The 16,785-nt window shown below is 48.4% G+C and overlaps 1 protein-coding gene across 2 annotated transcripts in view; it reads left to right on the forward strand.

The window, feature by feature from the left end:
- Nucleotides 1–16,082, forward strand: part of LOC121269720 (myelin protein zero-like protein 3) — a 29,047-nt gene extending 12,965 nt beyond the window's left edge. For both annotated transcript variants that reach the window (XM_041174572.1, XM_041174573.1), the window contains exons 5-6: nucleotides 3,003–3,072; nucleotides 15,842–16,082. In XM_041174572.1, the coding sequence (XP_041030506.1) occupies nucleotides 3,003–3,072; nucleotides 15,842–15,904 (133 nt within the window). In that variant the 3' untranslated portion in view covers nucleotides 15,905–16,082. The remainder of the gene's footprint in view (nucleotides 1–3,002; nucleotides 3,073–15,841) is intronic.
- The last annotated feature ends 703 nt before the right edge of the window (nucleotides 16,083–16,785 follow it).

Below are 16,785 nucleotides of genomic sequence, written 5' to 3' on the forward strand. Positions count from 1 at the left end.
TATGGACTTCCAAATGGCGTTTGATACAATGCCACACAACAGGCTTGTGAGGAAAGTTATAGATCATGGAATAAAAAGGACATTAGCAACATGGATACAAAATTGGCTGAGGGATAGGAAACAGAGAGTAATGGTTAATGGGCATTTTTCGGGCTGGAAGGTTTGTAGTGGAGTTCCCCAGGGGTCAGTATTGGGGCCCCTGCTTTTCCTGATATACATAAATGATCTAGATCTTGATGTGCAGGGGACAATTTCATGTTTGCGGACAACACAAAACTTGGGAGAATTGTAAGCTGTGAGGACAGTGTAAAATTTCAAAAGGACATTGACACATTGGTGGAGTGGGCAGATAGGTGGCAGATGAAGTTCAATGGGGAGAAGTGCGAGGTGAAACACTTTGGTACAAAGAACATGGAGAGACAGTATAAAATAAAGAATACTATGCTAAAGGGCGTGCAGGAGCAGAGAGACCTGGTTATATATGCACATAAGTTATTAAAGGTGGCAGGACTGGTAGAGAGAGCTGCTTCTAAAGCATTCAGTATTCTAGGCTTCATTAATAGGGGCATAGAGTACAAGAGCAGGGAGGTTATAACGAAATTATATGAGACACTGGTTAGACCTCAGCTGGAGTATTGTGTACGGTTCTAGGCGCCACACTATGGGAAGGATGTGAACGCTTTGAAAAAAGTGCAGAAGAGGTTTACGAGAATGGTTCCAGGGATGAGAGACTTCAGTTATGAGGGAAGATTGGAGAAGTTGGGACTGTTTTCTTTGGAGAGAAGGCTGAGAGGAGACTTCACAGAATCACACAGTGCAGAGGCAGCCCTTCGGCCCATCGAGTCTGCACCAACACATGAGAAACACCTGACCTACCTACCTAATCCCATTTACCAGCACTTGGCCCATAGCCTTGAATGTTATGACGTGCCAAGTGCTCATCCAGGTACTTTTTAAAGGATGTGAGGCAACCCGCCTCCACCACCCTCCCAGGCAGTGCATTCCAGACTGTCACTACCCTCTGGGTAAAAAGGTTTTTCCTCACATCCCCCCCTAAACCTCCTGCCCCTCACCTTGAACTTATGTCCCCTCGTGACTGACCCTTCAACTAAGCGGAACAGCTGTCTTCCTTCTGACTTGATTGTTTTACTGGATTATGATGTGTTCGTATTCTGCTAACATTCTGTGTCCCCTCCCCCTGCTGAACTAGTTTAAGCTCCTCCCAATAGCATTAGCAAACCCGCCCGCAAAGATGTTAGTCCCGCCCTGGTTCAGATGTAGACCGTCCCGCTTGTACAGGTCCCACCTTCCCCAGACATGGTCCCAGTGATCCAGGGATCTAAAACCCTCCCTCCTGCACCAACTCTTAAACCATGAATTCATCTGCGCTATTCTCCTATTTCTGAGCTCGCCAGCACGTGGCACTGGGCGTATTCCAGAGATTACAACCCGAAAGGTGCTGCTTTTTAGCCTAACTCCCTGAATTCTTGATGCAAGACCTCATCCCTCTTTCTACCTATGTCATTGGTACCAATATGTACCATGACCTCTGCCTTGTCACCCTCCCCCTTCAGGATGCCCTGCAGCCATTCAATGATATCCCAGACCCTGGCACAAGGGACTTGATAGAAGTTTTCAAAATAATGAGGGGCCTGGACAGAGTAGATAAGGAGCAACTGTCTCTGCTCATGAATGGATCAAGAACCAGAGGGCACAGTTTTAAAGTGTTTTGCAAAAGAAGCAAATGCAAGGTGAGAAAAAACTTTTTCACACAGCGAGTAGTTAGGGTTTGGAATGCAATGCCTGGAAGTGTGGTGGAGGCAGGTTCAATTAAGGCATTAAAGAGGGCTTTGGATGATTATCTAAATAGAAACAATGTGCAGGGTTACGAGGAAAAGGCAGGAGATTGGTGCTAAGTTAAAATGCTCAGAGAGCCAGTGCAGACACGATGGGCTGAATGGCCTCCTCCACCACCGTAACAATTCTGTGATTCTGTGAATTTATCACGACTCACTGGGGACAGTGCGCTGTAATATCAGGCCCCACTGTTCCCCGAGCCATGACAAATATGAAAAGTTTGACCAAACCACCAGATTGCCTCAATTCTACCTAACTGTTTAATTTAGGTTAACAGAATATGAGCATCAGGTTTCTAAACTTAATAAGTAAATAACTGTTTATTGAACAAACAGTCGTTAACTAGTGGCAAAAGAAAGAAATATGAACTGCTAACTTCTAACACTATAACTTAAAGTCTACCCCTTTTTAAATCCCTACACTCACACTCACACCCTGTTCCAGGACTGCAACATTGTATATATCTCTCATCCTGTTCCAGTGGTCATGTCTTTCAAACTGCAGCCATTGTAACAACAAAAAATAAAAAGATATGTTCTTTACAAGTCCAAATGCAGCAGCCATTGAAAACTTAGGAAGATCCCACAAATAGCAAGAAAACAAATGATCAGCTCATCTGCAGAATTGCTGGTTAAGGAATAAATACAGCAGAGAATCATGGAAAAATTCAGCACAGAAGGAGGCCATTAGGCTCATTGTGCCTCTGCTGGCACCTTGACAAGCTATCTAATTTGTCCCACACTCCCCTGCTCTTTCTCCATAGACATGTAATATTTTTCCTTTCGCATATTCAGTTCCCCTGTAGAAAGTTATTATTGAATTTGCGTCCACCACCCTTTCAAACAGCGCCTTCCAGATCACAACAACTTGCTGTGTGGAAAAAAAAAATCCTCAGTTCCCCCTCTGGTTCTCTCAGTTTTCCCTCCCTCCATGCCCCTCCCCCTGAACCCTCACCCTCTCCCTCTCCCCTCCCCATCACTTGATGCTCTGAAAGAATGAGTTAGAGAAGGAGACAGTTTAGCTGGTTTGATTTTTGGATCTACAAACACTTAATTCTTTAATGAATAATTGGTCATTATGGAGGATTGAATTGTGCCTATTTGCCTCATGTGACAGACAATAACTGAAGCTATTTTCCTGAACAGGGTTGATGAGGATGAGAATGAGGATGGCCTGGGGAACAGAATTTGCCTGCGACGTGCTGCATGTTTCCAGGTGGGAATCTCAGAACACAACATCTGACTACTGGACACCAACTTCTTCTTTGCTCTTTGGGGGAGTGGGGCTCACGGGGCAAGGGGGTGGAGGGTTGGTCCTTGGGGCCCTGAAGGTGAATCCATTCACAACCTCAGCAGCCTGAATCATAAGATCATAAGAAATAGCAGGAGTAGGCCATTCGGCCCCTCGAGCCTGCTCTGCCATTCAATAAAGTCAAGGCTGATATGGTTGTGGCTTTAACTCCACTTTCCTGCCTGTGCCCCAAAACTCTTAAGTCCCTCGTCAGTCAAAAATCTGTCTAATTCAGCCTTGAATATATTTATTGGCCCAACCTCCACTGCTCTCTGGGGAAGAGAATTCCAAAGACTAACAACCCTCAGAGAATAAATTTGCCTCATCTCCAACTTAAATGGGAGACCCCTTATTCTGAAACTGTGTCCCCTGGTTCTAGATTCTCACACAAAAGGAAACATCCCCTCAGCATCCACCCTGTCAAGGCCCTTCAGAATCTTATATCTTTATATGAGATCACCTCTCATTTTTCTAAACTTCTAAAATAAGGCTAACCTGCTCAAACTTTCCTTATAAAACAACTCCCTCATCCCAGGAATCAGCTGAGTGAGCCTTCTGTGAACTGCTCCCAGTGCAAGAATATCCTTCCTTAAGTAGGAGACCAAAACTGGTACGGAGTACTCCAGGTGTGGTCTCACCAATACCCTGTACAGTTGTAGCAAGATTTCCCTACTTTTATACTTCACCTCCTTGCAAGAAACACCAACATTCCATTTTCCTTCCTGACTTTTTGTGATTCCTGTACATGGACACCCAGATCCCTCTGTACCACAGCATTCTGCAGTCTCTCTCCATTTAAATTAGAAGCTATTGTTAGAAGCTATTACTAAAGATGGCAGGATATGACAAGTGGTGTGCCACAGGGCACTTGGAAAAATTCAATGTTATCAAGCAGAGTCAAGAAAGGGAAATAATGCTTAACCAATTTATTGGTGGTGTTTGAAAAAGTAATATGTGGTGTGGATAAAGGGGAACCGGTAGATGTACTGTACTTAGATTTCCAGAAGGCATTTGAGAAGGTGCCACATCAAAGGTTATTGTGGAAAATAAAAGCTCATGGTGTAGGGGGTATATGTTATTGGCATGGATAGAAGATTGGCTAGCTAACAGAAGCAGAGAGTTGGCATAAATGGTCATTTTCTGGTTGGCAGGATATGACAAGTGGTGTGCCACAGGGATCAGTTCTGGGGCCTCAACTTTTTACAATTTATAGAAATGACTTAGATGAAAAGACCGAAGGTAAGGTTGCTAAATTTGCTTACGACATAAAGATAGGTAGGAAAGTTAGCTGTGAAGAAGACATAAGGAGGCTACAAAGGGACATAGATAGGTTAAGTGAGTTGGCAAAGATCTGGCAAATGGGGTATAATGTGGGAAAATGAGAAATTGTCCATTTTGGCAGGAAGAATAAAAAAGAAGCTTATTGTCTAAATGGTGAGAGATTGCAGAGTTCTGAGATGCAGAGGGATTTGGGTGCCCTAGTGCATGAATCACAAAAGGTTAGTATGCAGTTACAGTAAGTAATTAGGAAAGCTAATAGAATGTTATTGTTTATTGTGAGGGGAATTGAATATAAAAGTAGAGAAGGTTATGCTTCAGTTAAAAAGGACACAGGAAGACTACATCTGGAGTACTGTGCACAGCAGGGGTGGGGAACCTTTTTCTTAAAAAGGGCCAGTCACACACAGACAAGGTCAGTCAGGGGCCGCATACATATAAAAACCAGCTTAATTTATTTTTTTAAAGAGAGAATACAGAAATGTTCAACTCATCCTACTACTTTAATGCGATCGCAGAGTTTGTTTTTCCCTAATGAGCAGCACAGCTTCTGTGTCTCAATCACAGCACTCCTGAAATTCAGCTCAACTTATTGCTTGCTTTCTTTTCCCATTCTCTCTGTCTCTCTCTCTCTCTCCTTTGTCGGTGTGTGTCTCTCTCTCTGTGAATGTGTGTCTCTCTCTCTCTCTTTCTCTGTCCTTTCCCAATCAGCCCTTCTCTCTCTCTCTATTCTCCCATTCTGTTTCTCTCTCTCATCTCCTTTCCCACTCTGTCTCACCCCCAAACCAGCCCAGGTCAGTGGCTGAACAACCCAAGGCTCTGGCCAACACCCAGTCTGAGGCTGCACCTGGGCTTGGAGCCTGGGCCTCTCCCTCAGTCTCAGGGGCTGAGCCCCTGTCCTGGGACACCAATAGGGCTGGAGGGGGTGGGGCGGGTGTGGTGGTGAGCCACCGATGGAGCCAGGTGTCTTGCTCCCTTTCTCCCCCACCCCGGGTTACTCACTATAAAGTTCATTGTGTGGAACTTCTAATTTCTGTGCTGTCCCCACAAGTTCCTCTATCCTGGAAAGGATTGTATCTCTGTCAGACCCATCTGGGAAATGAAGTTCTCTGAGTTGAGATCTGAGCATTTAGTACACTGACTATCTTATTGAAAATTAGATAACATAATAGAAAGTTATTAGAAGTGGATAAAGAGTACTAAAGTGCTTGCTTGTCTTCTTTCTGTTCCATGGTATAAAAGTAATTTTTCCTGTCCTCCTTTATTCTCCACTTCCGCTGCAGCAGAAATCATTCTGACCAGCCCAGTCATGGTTGACCTGAGGCTCTGTTCTCAGACCTTTCCTATTAAGCTTCTTGAGTTGGCCTCCACTGTGGCTGTCCGGGTCGCTCACACTTCCCCACCTGATCGGCAGCCGGCAGCTTCCCATCCCTGCCCTGCGCTCCTGCTCCTGCATCTCAGGCCTCGCTCCCTCCCCAGAGCCTGGCCTCTGGTGGCTCTGGCCGAGGCTCAGACATCAGAACATGGTGGCGGCTGGCCCAGAGTGTAGCAGGCGGTGGGGGGGTGGGGGGGTGGGGGTAACGGGGGGTTGGAGGTGGGAGAGGAGGGGGTGTGGCGGGGTGGGCAGTGCAGATAAAAAAGTGCAAACGGCAGAATCCAGCCTGGACTGGGGGTTCCCCACCCCTGGTGCACTGGTCTCCTTATTTTTAGGTAAGATATAAATGGGTTGGAAGCAGTTCAGAGAATGTTTACCAGACTAATACCTGGAATGGGCGATTGTCTCTTGAAGAAAGGCTGGGCAGGTTAGGCTTGTATCCACTGGAGTTTAGAAGAGTAAGAGGCAACTTGATTAAAACAGTTAAGATCCTGAGGAGTCTGGAGAGAGTGGATGGGGAGAGAATATTTCCTCTTGTTGGAGAATCTAGAACTAGCAGTCACTGTTTAAAAATAAGGCGTCACCCATTTAAATTAGAGATGAGAATTTGTTCACTCAGAGGGTGCTGAGTCTTTGGAACGCTCATCCTCAAAAGTGTATCTAACCCCGTGCTGTACCTGCCCAGGGAGTGTTTGATGGGGACAGTATAGAGGGAGCTTTACTCTGTATCTAACCCCGTGCTGTACCTGCTCAGGAAGTGTTTGATGAAGACAGTGTAGAGGGAGCTTTACTCTGTATCTAATCCCGTGCTGTACCTGTCCTGGGAGTGTTTGATGGATACGGTGTAGAGGGTGTTTTACTATTTATTTAACCCCGTCTGTACCTGCCCTGGGAGTGTTTGATGGAGACAGTGTAGAGGGAGCTTCACTCTGTATCTTACCCTGTGCTGTACCTGTCCTGGGAGTATTTGATGGGGACAGTGTAGAGGAAGATTCATTCTGTATCTAACCCTGGTCTGTACCTGTCCTGGGAGCATTTGATGGGGACATTGTAGAGGGTGCTTTACTCTGTATCATTCCCCGTGCTGTACCTGTCCTGGGAGTGTTTGATGTGGACAGCATGGAGGGAGATTTACTTTGTATCTAACCCTGGTCCGTACCTGCCATGGGAGTTTTTGATGTGGACGGTGTAGAGGAAGCTTTACTCTGTATCCAATCCCGTCTGTACCTGCCCTGGGAGTATTTGATGGAGACAGTGTAGAGCGAGCTTTACTTTGTATCTAACCCCGTGCTTTTCCTGTCCTGGGAGTGTTTGATGGGGACAGTCGAGGGGGAGCTTTACTCTGTATCTACCTCCGTGCTGTACATGTCCTGGGAGAGTTTGATGGGGACAGTGCAGAGGGAGCTTTATTCTGTATCTAAGCCCATGCTGTACCTGCCCTGGAAGTGTTTGATGGAGACAGTGTAGAGGGAGCTTTACTCTGTATATAACCCCATGCTGTACCTGTCCTGGGAGTGTTTGATGGGGACAGTCGACAGGGTGTTTTACTCTGTATCTAACCCTGTGCTGTACGTGTCCTGGGCATGTTTGATGGAGACGGTGTAGAGGGACTTTTACTCTCTATCTAACCCCGTCTGTACCTGCCCTGGGAGCGTTTGATGGGGTCAGTGTAAAGGGAGCGTAACTTTGTTGCTAACCCCATGCTGTACCTGCCCTGGGAGCGTTTGATGGGGTCAGTGTAAAGGGAGCTTTACTTTGTTTCTAACCCCATGCTGTACCTGCCCTGGGAGTGTTTAATGGGGACTGTGTAGAGGGAGAATTATTCTGTATCTAAACCCGTACTGTACATGTCCTAGGAGTGATTGATGGGTACAGTGCAGATGGAGCTTTACTCTGTATCTAAGCCCGTGCCGTACCTGCCCTGGGAGTGTTTGATGGAGACAGTGTAGAGGCATGCTTTACTCTGTATCTCACCCCGTGCTGTACCTGTCCTTGGTGTGTTTGATGGGGACAGTCGAGGGGGAGTTTTACTCTGTATCTAATCCCGGTCTGTATCCGTCCTGGAAGTGTTTGATGGGGACAGTGTAGAGGGAGCATTACTCTGTATCTAAGCCCATGCTGTACCTGTCCTGGGAGTGTTTGATGGAGACGGTGTAGAGGGAGTTTTACTCTGTATCTAACCCCGTCTGTACCTGCCTTGGGAGCGTTTGATGGGGACAGTGTAAAGGGAGCTTAACTTTGTTTCTAACCCCATGCTGTACCTGCCTGGGAGTGTTTGATGGAGACAGTGTGGAGGGAGTTTTACTCTGTATCTAACCCCGTACAGTACCTGTCCTGGGAGCGTTTGATGGGGACAGTGTAGAGGGAGCTTTACTCTGTAAGTAAACTCGTGCTGTACCTGTACATTGTAGAGGGAGCTTGACGCCGTATCTAAGCCCGCGCTGTAACTGTCCTGGGATTATTTGATGGGGACAGTTGAGGGGGAGCCTTACTCTGTATCTAACCCCGTGCTGTACATAACCGCTGATGCTGCCAGACTTGCTGAGTTTTTCCCGGTAATTCTGCTTCTGCCCTGGGAGTGTTTGATGGCGACAGTGTAGAGGGAGATTTATTCTGTATCTAACCCCGGTCTGTACCTGTCCTAGGAGTGTTTGATGGGGGCAGTGTAGAGGGAGTTTTACTCTGTATCTAACCACATGCTGTACCTGCCCTGGGAGCGTTTGATGGAGACATTGTAGAGGACGCTTTACTCTGTAAGTAAACTCGTGCTGTACCTGTCCTGGGAGTGTTTGATGGAGACAGTCGAGGGCTGCCTTACTCTGTATCAAACCCCGTGCTGTACATATCTGCCGATGCTGCCAGACCAGCTGAGTTTTTCCAGGTAATTCTGCTTCTGCCCTGGGAGTATTTGATGGGGACAGTGTAGAGGGAGATTTATTCTGTATCTAACCCCAGTCTGTACCTGCCCTGGTAGCGTTTGATGGAGACAGTGTAGAGGAAGCTTCCCTCTGTATCTAACCTCGCGCTGTACCTGTCCTGGGAATGTTTGATGGGGACGGTGTATAGGGAGCTTTACTCTGTATCTAACCCCGTGCAGTACCTGTCCTGGGAGCATTTGATGGGGACATTGTAGAGGGAGCTTTACGCTGTATCTAAGCCCGCGCTGTAACTGTCCTGGGATTATTTGATGGGGACAGTTGAGGGGGAGCCTTACTCTGTATCTAACCCCGTGCTGTACATGACCGCTGATGCTGCCAGACTTGCTGAGTTTTTCCCGGTAATTCTGCTTCTGCCCTGGGAGTGTTTGATGGCGACAGTGTAGAGGGAGATTTATTCTGTATCTAACCCCTGCTGTACCTGTCCTGGGAGTGTTTGATGGGGACAGTGTAGAGGGAGCTTTACTCTGTTTCTAACCCCGGTCTGTACCTGTCCTAGGAGTGTTTGATGGGGGCAGTGTATCTAACCACATGCTGTACCTGCCCTGGGAGCGTTTGAAGGGGACAGTGTAAAGGGAGCTTTACTTTGTTTCTAACCACCTGCTGTACCTGCCCTGGAAGTGTTTGATGGAGACACTGTAGAGGGAGCTTTACTCTGTATATAACCCTGTGCTGTACCTGTCTTGGGAGTGTTTGATGGAGACAGTGTAGAGGGAGCTTTACTCTGTAAGTAAACTCGTGCTGTATCTGTCCTGGGAGTGTTTGATGGAGACAGTCGAGGGCTGCCTTACTCTGTATCAAACCCCGTGCTGTACATATCTGCCGATGCTGCCAGACCAGCTGAGTTTTTCCAGGTAATTCTGCTTCTGCCCTGGGAGTATTTGATGGGGACAGTGTAGAGGGAGATTTATTCTGTATCTAACCCCGGTCTGTACCTGCCCTGGTAGCGTTTGATGGAGACAGTGTAGAGGAAGCTTCCCTCTGTATCTAACCTCGCGCTGTACCTGTCCTGGGAATGTTTGATGGGGACGGTGTATAGGGAGCTTTACTCTGTATCTAACCCCATGCTGTACCTGTCCTGGGAGTGTTTGATGGGGACAGTGCAGAGGGAGCTTTACTCTGTATCTAAGCCCATGCTGTACCTGCCCTGGGAGTGTTTGATGGAGACATTGTAGAGGGAGCTTTACTCTGTATATAACCCCATGCTGTACCTGTCCTGGGAGTGTTTGATGGGGACAGTCGAGGAGGACTTTTACTTTGTATCTAACCCCGTGCTGTACCAGTCCAGGGAGTGTTTGATGTGGACAGTGTAGGGTTAGCTTTACTCTGTATCTAACCCTGTGTTGTACCTGTCCTGGGCATGTTTGATGGAGACGGTGTAGAGGGAGTTTTCCTCTGTAGCTAACCCCATCTGTACCTGCCCTGGGAGCGTTTGATGGGGATGGTGTAAAGGGAGCTTAACATTGTTTCTAACCCCATGCTGTACCTGTCCTGGGAGTGTTTGATGGGGACAGAGTAGAAGGAGATTTATTCTGTATCTAACCCCGTGCTGTACCTGCCATGGGAGTTTTTGATGGGGACGGTGTAGAGGGAGCTTTACTCTGTATCAAACCCCGTGCAGTACCTGTCCTGGGAGTGTTTGATGGGGACATTGTAGAGGGAGCTTTACTCTGTACCTAACCCCGTGCTGTACTTGTCCTGGGATTGTTTGATGGAAACTGTCGAGGGGGAGCTTTACGCTGTATCTAACCCCGTGTTGTACATGTCCTGGGAGTGTTTGATATGGGCAGTGCAGAGGGAGCTTTACTCTGTATCTAAGCCCATGCTGTACCTGCCCTGGGAGTGTTTGATGCAGAGAGTGTAGGGGGAGCTTTACTCTGTATCTAACCCTGTGCTTTACCTGTCCTGGGAATGTTTGATGGAGACAGTGTAGAGGGAGTTTTACTCTGTATCTAACCCCGTCTATACCTGCCCTAGGAGCTTTTGATGGGGAAAGTGTAAAGGGAGCTTAACTCTGTATCTAACCCTGTGCTGTACCTGCCCTGGGAGTGTTTGATGGGGACAGTGTAGAGGGAGCTTTACTCTGTATCTAACCCCATGCTGTACCTGTCCTGGGAGCATTTGATGGGGACATTGTAGAGCAAGCTTTACTCTGTACCTAACCCCGTTCTGTACCTGTTCTGGGATTGTTTGATGGGGACAGTCGAGGGGGAGCTTTACTCTGTATCTAACCCTGTGCTGTACCTGTCCTGGGCATGTTTGATGGAAACGGTGTAGAGGGAGTTTTATTCTGTATCTAACCCCGTCTGTACCTGCCCTGGGAGCGTTTGATGGAGACAGTGTAGAGGGAGCTTCCCTCTATCTAACCTCGCGCTGTACCTGTCCTGGGAATGTTTGATGGGGACGGTGTATAGGGAGCTTTACTCTGTATCTAACCCCATGCTGTACCTGCCCTAGGAGTGTTTGATGGGGGCAGTGTAGAGGGAGTTTTACTCTGTATCTAACCCCGTGCTGTACCTGCCCAGGGAGCGTTTGATGGGGACAGTGTAAAGGGAGCATTACTTTGTTTCTAACCACATGCTGTACCTGCCCTGGGAGTGTTTGATGTAGACACTGTGGAGGGAGCTTTACTCTGTATATAACCCCGTGCTGTACCTGTCCTGGGTGTGTTTGATGGAGACATTGTAGAGGGAGCTTTACTCTGCAAGAAAACTCGTGCTGTACCTGTCCTGGGAATGTTTGATGGAGACAGTTGAGGGGGTGCCTTACTCTGTATCTAACTCCGTGCTGTACATATCCGCCGATGCTGCCAGACCTACTGAGTTTTTCCAGGTAATTCTGTTTCTGCCCTGGGAGTGTTTGATGGGGACAGTGTAGAGGGAGATTTATTCTGTATCTAACCCCGTGCTGTACCTGCCCTGGTAGCGTTTGATGGAGACAGTGTAGAGGGAGCTTCACACTGTATCTAACCTTGCGTTGTACCTGTCCTGGGAATGTTTGATGGGGACGGTGTATAGGGAGCTTTAATCTGTATCTAACCCCATGCTGTACCTGCCCTGGGAGCGTGTGATGGGTACAGTGTAGGGGGAGCTTTTCGCTGTATCTAAGCCCGCGCTATACCTGTCCTGGGTTTGTTTGATGGGTCAGTCGAGGGGGAGTTTTACTCTGTATCTAACCCAGTGTTGTACCTGCCCTGGGACTGTTTAATGGGGACAGTGTAGAGGGAGCTTTACTCTGTATCTAACCCCATGCTGTACCTGTCCTGGGAGTGTTTGATGGAGACGGTGTAGAGGGAGTTTTACTCTGTATCTCACCCCGTGCTGTACCTGCCCAGGGAGCGTTTGATGGGGACAGTGTAAAGGGAGCTTTACTTTGTTTCTAACCACATGCTGTACCTGCCCTGGGAGTGTTTGATGGGGACAGTCGAGGGGGAGTTTTACTCTGTATCTAACCCCATGCTGTACCTCTCCTGGGCATGTTTGATGGAGACGGTGAAGAGGGAGTTTTACTCTGTATCTAACCCCGTCTGTACCTGCCCTGGGAGCGTTTGATGGGGAAAGTGTAAAGGCAGCTTAACTTTGTTTCTAACCTCATGCTGTACCTGTCCTGGGAGTGTTTGATGGGGACAGAGTAGAAGGAGATTTATTCTGTATCTAACCCCGGTCTGTACCTGCCATGGGAGTTTTTGATGGGGACGGTGTAGAGGGAGCTTTACTCTGTATCAAACCCCGTGCAGTACCTGTCCGAGGAGCATTTGATGGGGACATTGTAGAGGGAGCTTTACTCTGTACCTAACCCCGTGCTGTACCTGTCCTGGGATTGTTTAATGGGAACTGTCGAGGGGGAGCTTTGCGCTGTATCTAACCCCGTGCTGTACATGTCCTGGGAGTGTTTGATATGGACAGTGCAGAGGGAGCTTTACTCTGTATCTAAGCCCATGCTGTACCTGCCCTGGGAGTGTTTGATGGGGACAGTCGAGGGGGAGTTTTACTCTGTATCTAACCCCGTGCTGTACCTGTCCTGGGAGTGTTTGATGCGGACAGTGTAGGGGGTGCTTTACTCTGTATCTAACCCTGTGCTTTACCTCTCCTGGGCATGTTTGATGGAGACGGTGTAGAGGGAGTTTTACTCTGTATCTAACCCCGCCTGTACCTGCCCTGGGAGCGTTTGATGGGGAAAGTGTAAAGGAAGCTTAACTTTGTTTCTAACCCCATGCTGTACCTGCCCTGGGAGTGTTTGATGGGGACAGTGTAGAGGGAGCCTTACTCTGTATGTAACCCCGTGCTGTACCTGTCCTGGGAGTGTTTGATGGGGACAGTGTAGGGGGAGCTTTACCCTGTATCAAACCCTGTGCTGTACCTGTCCTGGGCATGTTTGATGGAGACGGTGTAGAGGGAGTTTTACTCTGTATCTGACCCCGTGCTGTACCTGCCCAGGGAGCCTTTGATGGGGACATTGTTAAGGGAGCTTTACTTTGTTTCTAACACCATGCTGTACCTGCCCTGGGAGTGTTTGATGGGAACAGTGTAGAGGGAGATTTCTTCTGTATCTAACCACATGCTGTACCTGTCCTGGGAGTGTTTGATGGGGACAGTGTTGAGGGAGATTTATTCTGTATCTAACCCCAGTCTGTACCTGCCATGGGAATTTTTGATGGGGACGGTGTAGAGGGAGCTTTACTCTGTATCTAACCCCGTGCAATACCTGTCTTAGGAGCATTTGATGGGGACATTGTGGAGGGAGCTTTTCCCTGTTCCTAACCCCGTGCTGTACCTGTCCTGGGATTGTTTGATGGGAACAGTGTAGAGGGAACTTTACGCTGTATCTAAGCCCGCGCTTTACCTGTCCTGGGATTGTTTGATGGGGACAATCGAGGGGGAGTTTTACTCTGTATCTAACCCCGTGCTGTACCTGTCCTGGGAGTGTTTGATGGGGACGGTGTAGAGAGAGATTTGCTCTGTATCTATCCCCGTGCTGTACCTGTCCTGGGAATGTATGATGTGGATGGTCTACAGGGAGTTTTACTCTGTATCTAACCCCGGTCTGTACCTGTCCTGGGAGTGTTTGATGGGGACAGTGTAAAGGGAGCTTTATTTTGTTTCTAACCCCATGCTGTACCTGTCCTGGGACTGTTTGATGGGGACAGTGTAGAGGGAGGTTTATTCTGTATCTAACCCCGGTCTGTACCTGTCCTGGGAGTGTTTGATGGGGACGGTGTAGAGGGAGCTTTACTCTGTACCTAACCCCATGCTGTACCTGTCCTGGGAGTGTTTGATGGGGACGGTGTAGAGGGAGATTTACTCTATCTAACCCTGGTCTGTACCTGTCCTGGGAGCATTTGATGGGGACATTGTAGAAGGAGCTTTACTCTGTACCTAACCCCGTGCTGTACCTGTCCTGGGAGTGTTTGATGGGGGCAGTGTAGAGGGAGTTTTACTCTGTATCTAACCCCGTGCTGTACCTGCCCAGGGAGCGTTTGATGGGGACAGTGTAAAGGGAGCATTACTTTGTTTCTAACCACATGCTGTACCTGCCCTGGGAGTGTTTGATGGAGACACTGTGGAGGGAGCTTTACTCTGTATATAACCCCATGCTGTACCTGTCCTGGGTGTGTTTGATGGAGACATTGTAGAGGGAGCTTTACTCTGCAAGTAAACTCGTGCTGTACCTGTGCTGGGAATGTTTGATGGAGACAGTTGAGGGGGAGCCTTACTCTGTATCTAACTCCGTGCTGTACATATCCGCCGATGCTGCCAGACCTACTGAGTTTTTCCAGGTAATTCTGCTTCTGCCCTGGGAGTGTTTGATGGGGACAGTGTAGAGGGAGATTTATTCTGTATCTAACCCCGTGCTGTACTTGTCCTGGGAGTATTTGATGGGGACAGTGTAGAGGGAGATTTATTCTGTATCTAACCCCGGTCTGTACCTGCCCTGGTAGCGTTTGATGGAGACAGTGTAGAGGGAGCTTCACTCTGTATCTAACCTCGCGTTGTACCTGTCCTGGGAATGTTTGATGGGGACGGTGTATAGGGAGCTTTCCTCTGTATCTAACCCCATGCTGTACCTGCCCTGGGAGCGTGTGATGGGTACAGTGTAGGGGGAGCTTTATACTGTATCTAAGCCCGCGCTATACCTGTCCTGGGTTTGTTTGATGGGGCAGTCGAGGGGGAGTTTTACTCTGTATCTAACCCTGTGCTGTACCTGCCCTGGGAGCATGTGATGGGTACAATGTAGGGGGAGCTTTATGCTTTATCTAAGCCCGCGCTATACCTGTCCTGGGATTGTTTGATGGGGCAGTCGAGGGGGAGTTTTACTCTGTATCTAACCCCGTGTTGTACCTGCCCTGGGACTGTTTAATGGGGACAGTGTAGAGGGAGCTTTACTCTGTATCTAACCCCATGCTGTACCTGTCCTGGCAGTGTTTGATGGAGACGGTGTAGAGGGAGTTTTACTCTGTATCTCACTCCGTGCTGTACATGTCCTGGGAGTGTTTGATGGGGACAGTGTAGAGGGAGCCTTACTCTGTATCTAACCCCGTGCTGTACCTGTCCTGGGAGTGTTTGATGGGGACAGTATAGACGGAGATTTATTCTGTATCTAACCCCAGTCTGTACCTGTCCTGGGAGTGTTTGATGGGTACGGTGTAGAGGGAGCTTTACTCTTTATCTAACCCTGTGCTGTACCTGGCCTGGGAGTGTTTGATGGGGACGGTGTAGAGGGAGCTTTACTCTGTACCTAACCCCATGCTGTACCTGTCCTGGGAGTGTTTGATGGGGACGGTGTAGAGGGAGATTTACTCTGTATCTAACCCTGTGCTGTACCTGTCCTGGGAGTGTTTGACGGGGACAGTGTAGAGGGAGCTTTACTCTGCATCTAACCCCGTGCAGTATCTGTCCTGGGAGTGTTTGATGGGGACAGTGTAGAGGGAGCTTTACTCTGTATCTAACCCCGTGCTGAACCTGTCCTGGGAGCATTTGATGGGGACGATGTAGAGGGAGCCTTACTCTGTATCTAACCCCGTGCTGTACCTGCCCTGGGAGAATTTGTTCTGTTTACTGTAAGAAGATAAAGCCTATGTGTGATTATTTTGTCTCTTTCTCACCAGGATTCCGATGAGGAAGATGAAGATTTCCATCGGTTTTACCCTGCATCTGAATCGATTTCATAGTCTGAATTCTTTGTTGTTCCCTGTAGTTTTGAGCAGTGTGCTGCTAGTGAGGTGAATCCCTGGTCTGATCACTGTCCTGTTTAAGTGCTTGAAGCTGTTTAATTGGTGGAGGGAATAGTTCCATAGTCACTGCTCCTGCTGATGCACGGTCTGGGGGCGTGCAGGTAGTGGTGTGGGGGCATAGGGGGATGATGGTGGGCTTATGGGTGTGGGATGGTGTTTTGGTGCGAGAGTCAGGCTGCGGGGAGTGGGGCTGGGGGGAGTGGGGCTGGGGGGAGTGGGGCTGGGGGGAGTGGGGCTGGGGGGAGTGGGGCTGGGGGGAGTGGGGCTGGGGGGAGTGGGGCTGGGGGGAGTGAGTTTGGGAGTGTGGTTGAGGGGGAATGGGGTTGGGGGAGTTGGTTTGGGAGTGGAGCTGGGGTAGTGGGGCTGGGGAGTGCTATTTGTATTTGTATTGCTCACAAACTTTACACATGTAATTATCTACATTTCAAGAGGCTGCTTAAAGTTCTTGTTAACTCTGTAATGATCTTGGCAGCCTCTTATTGAAGAGGAGTTAATGTTTCAGAATGAAAGGTCATGGATCTGAAATGTGAACTCAGTTTCCTCCTCCATAGATGCTGCCTGAGGGCCTGTTAAATATTTCCAGCATTTTCTGTTCTTATTTCTGATTTCCAGCGTCTGCTGTAATTTACTTTTGTGTTGGGAGCCTGCTGTTAAAGAGAAAGGAAGGATATTATTCCAAACCTCCAGAAATCACTGAATGGACCACAGCTGGGGGATTGTGCTCAGTTCTGGGCACCATAACTTAGGATGGATATCAAGGTCTTGTGGAGGATGCAGGTGAGAGTAGGAATAGTACCAGCGATGAGGGCCTTCAGTTA

The sequence above is a fragment of the Carcharodon carcharias genome, chromosome 25 (genome assembly GCF_017639515.1).
Source record: "Carcharodon carcharias isolate sCarCar2 chromosome 25, sCarCar2.pri, whole genome shotgun sequence".
Lineage (NCBI taxonomy): Eukaryota > Metazoa > Chordata > Chondrichthyes > Lamniformes > Lamnidae > Carcharodon > Carcharodon carcharias.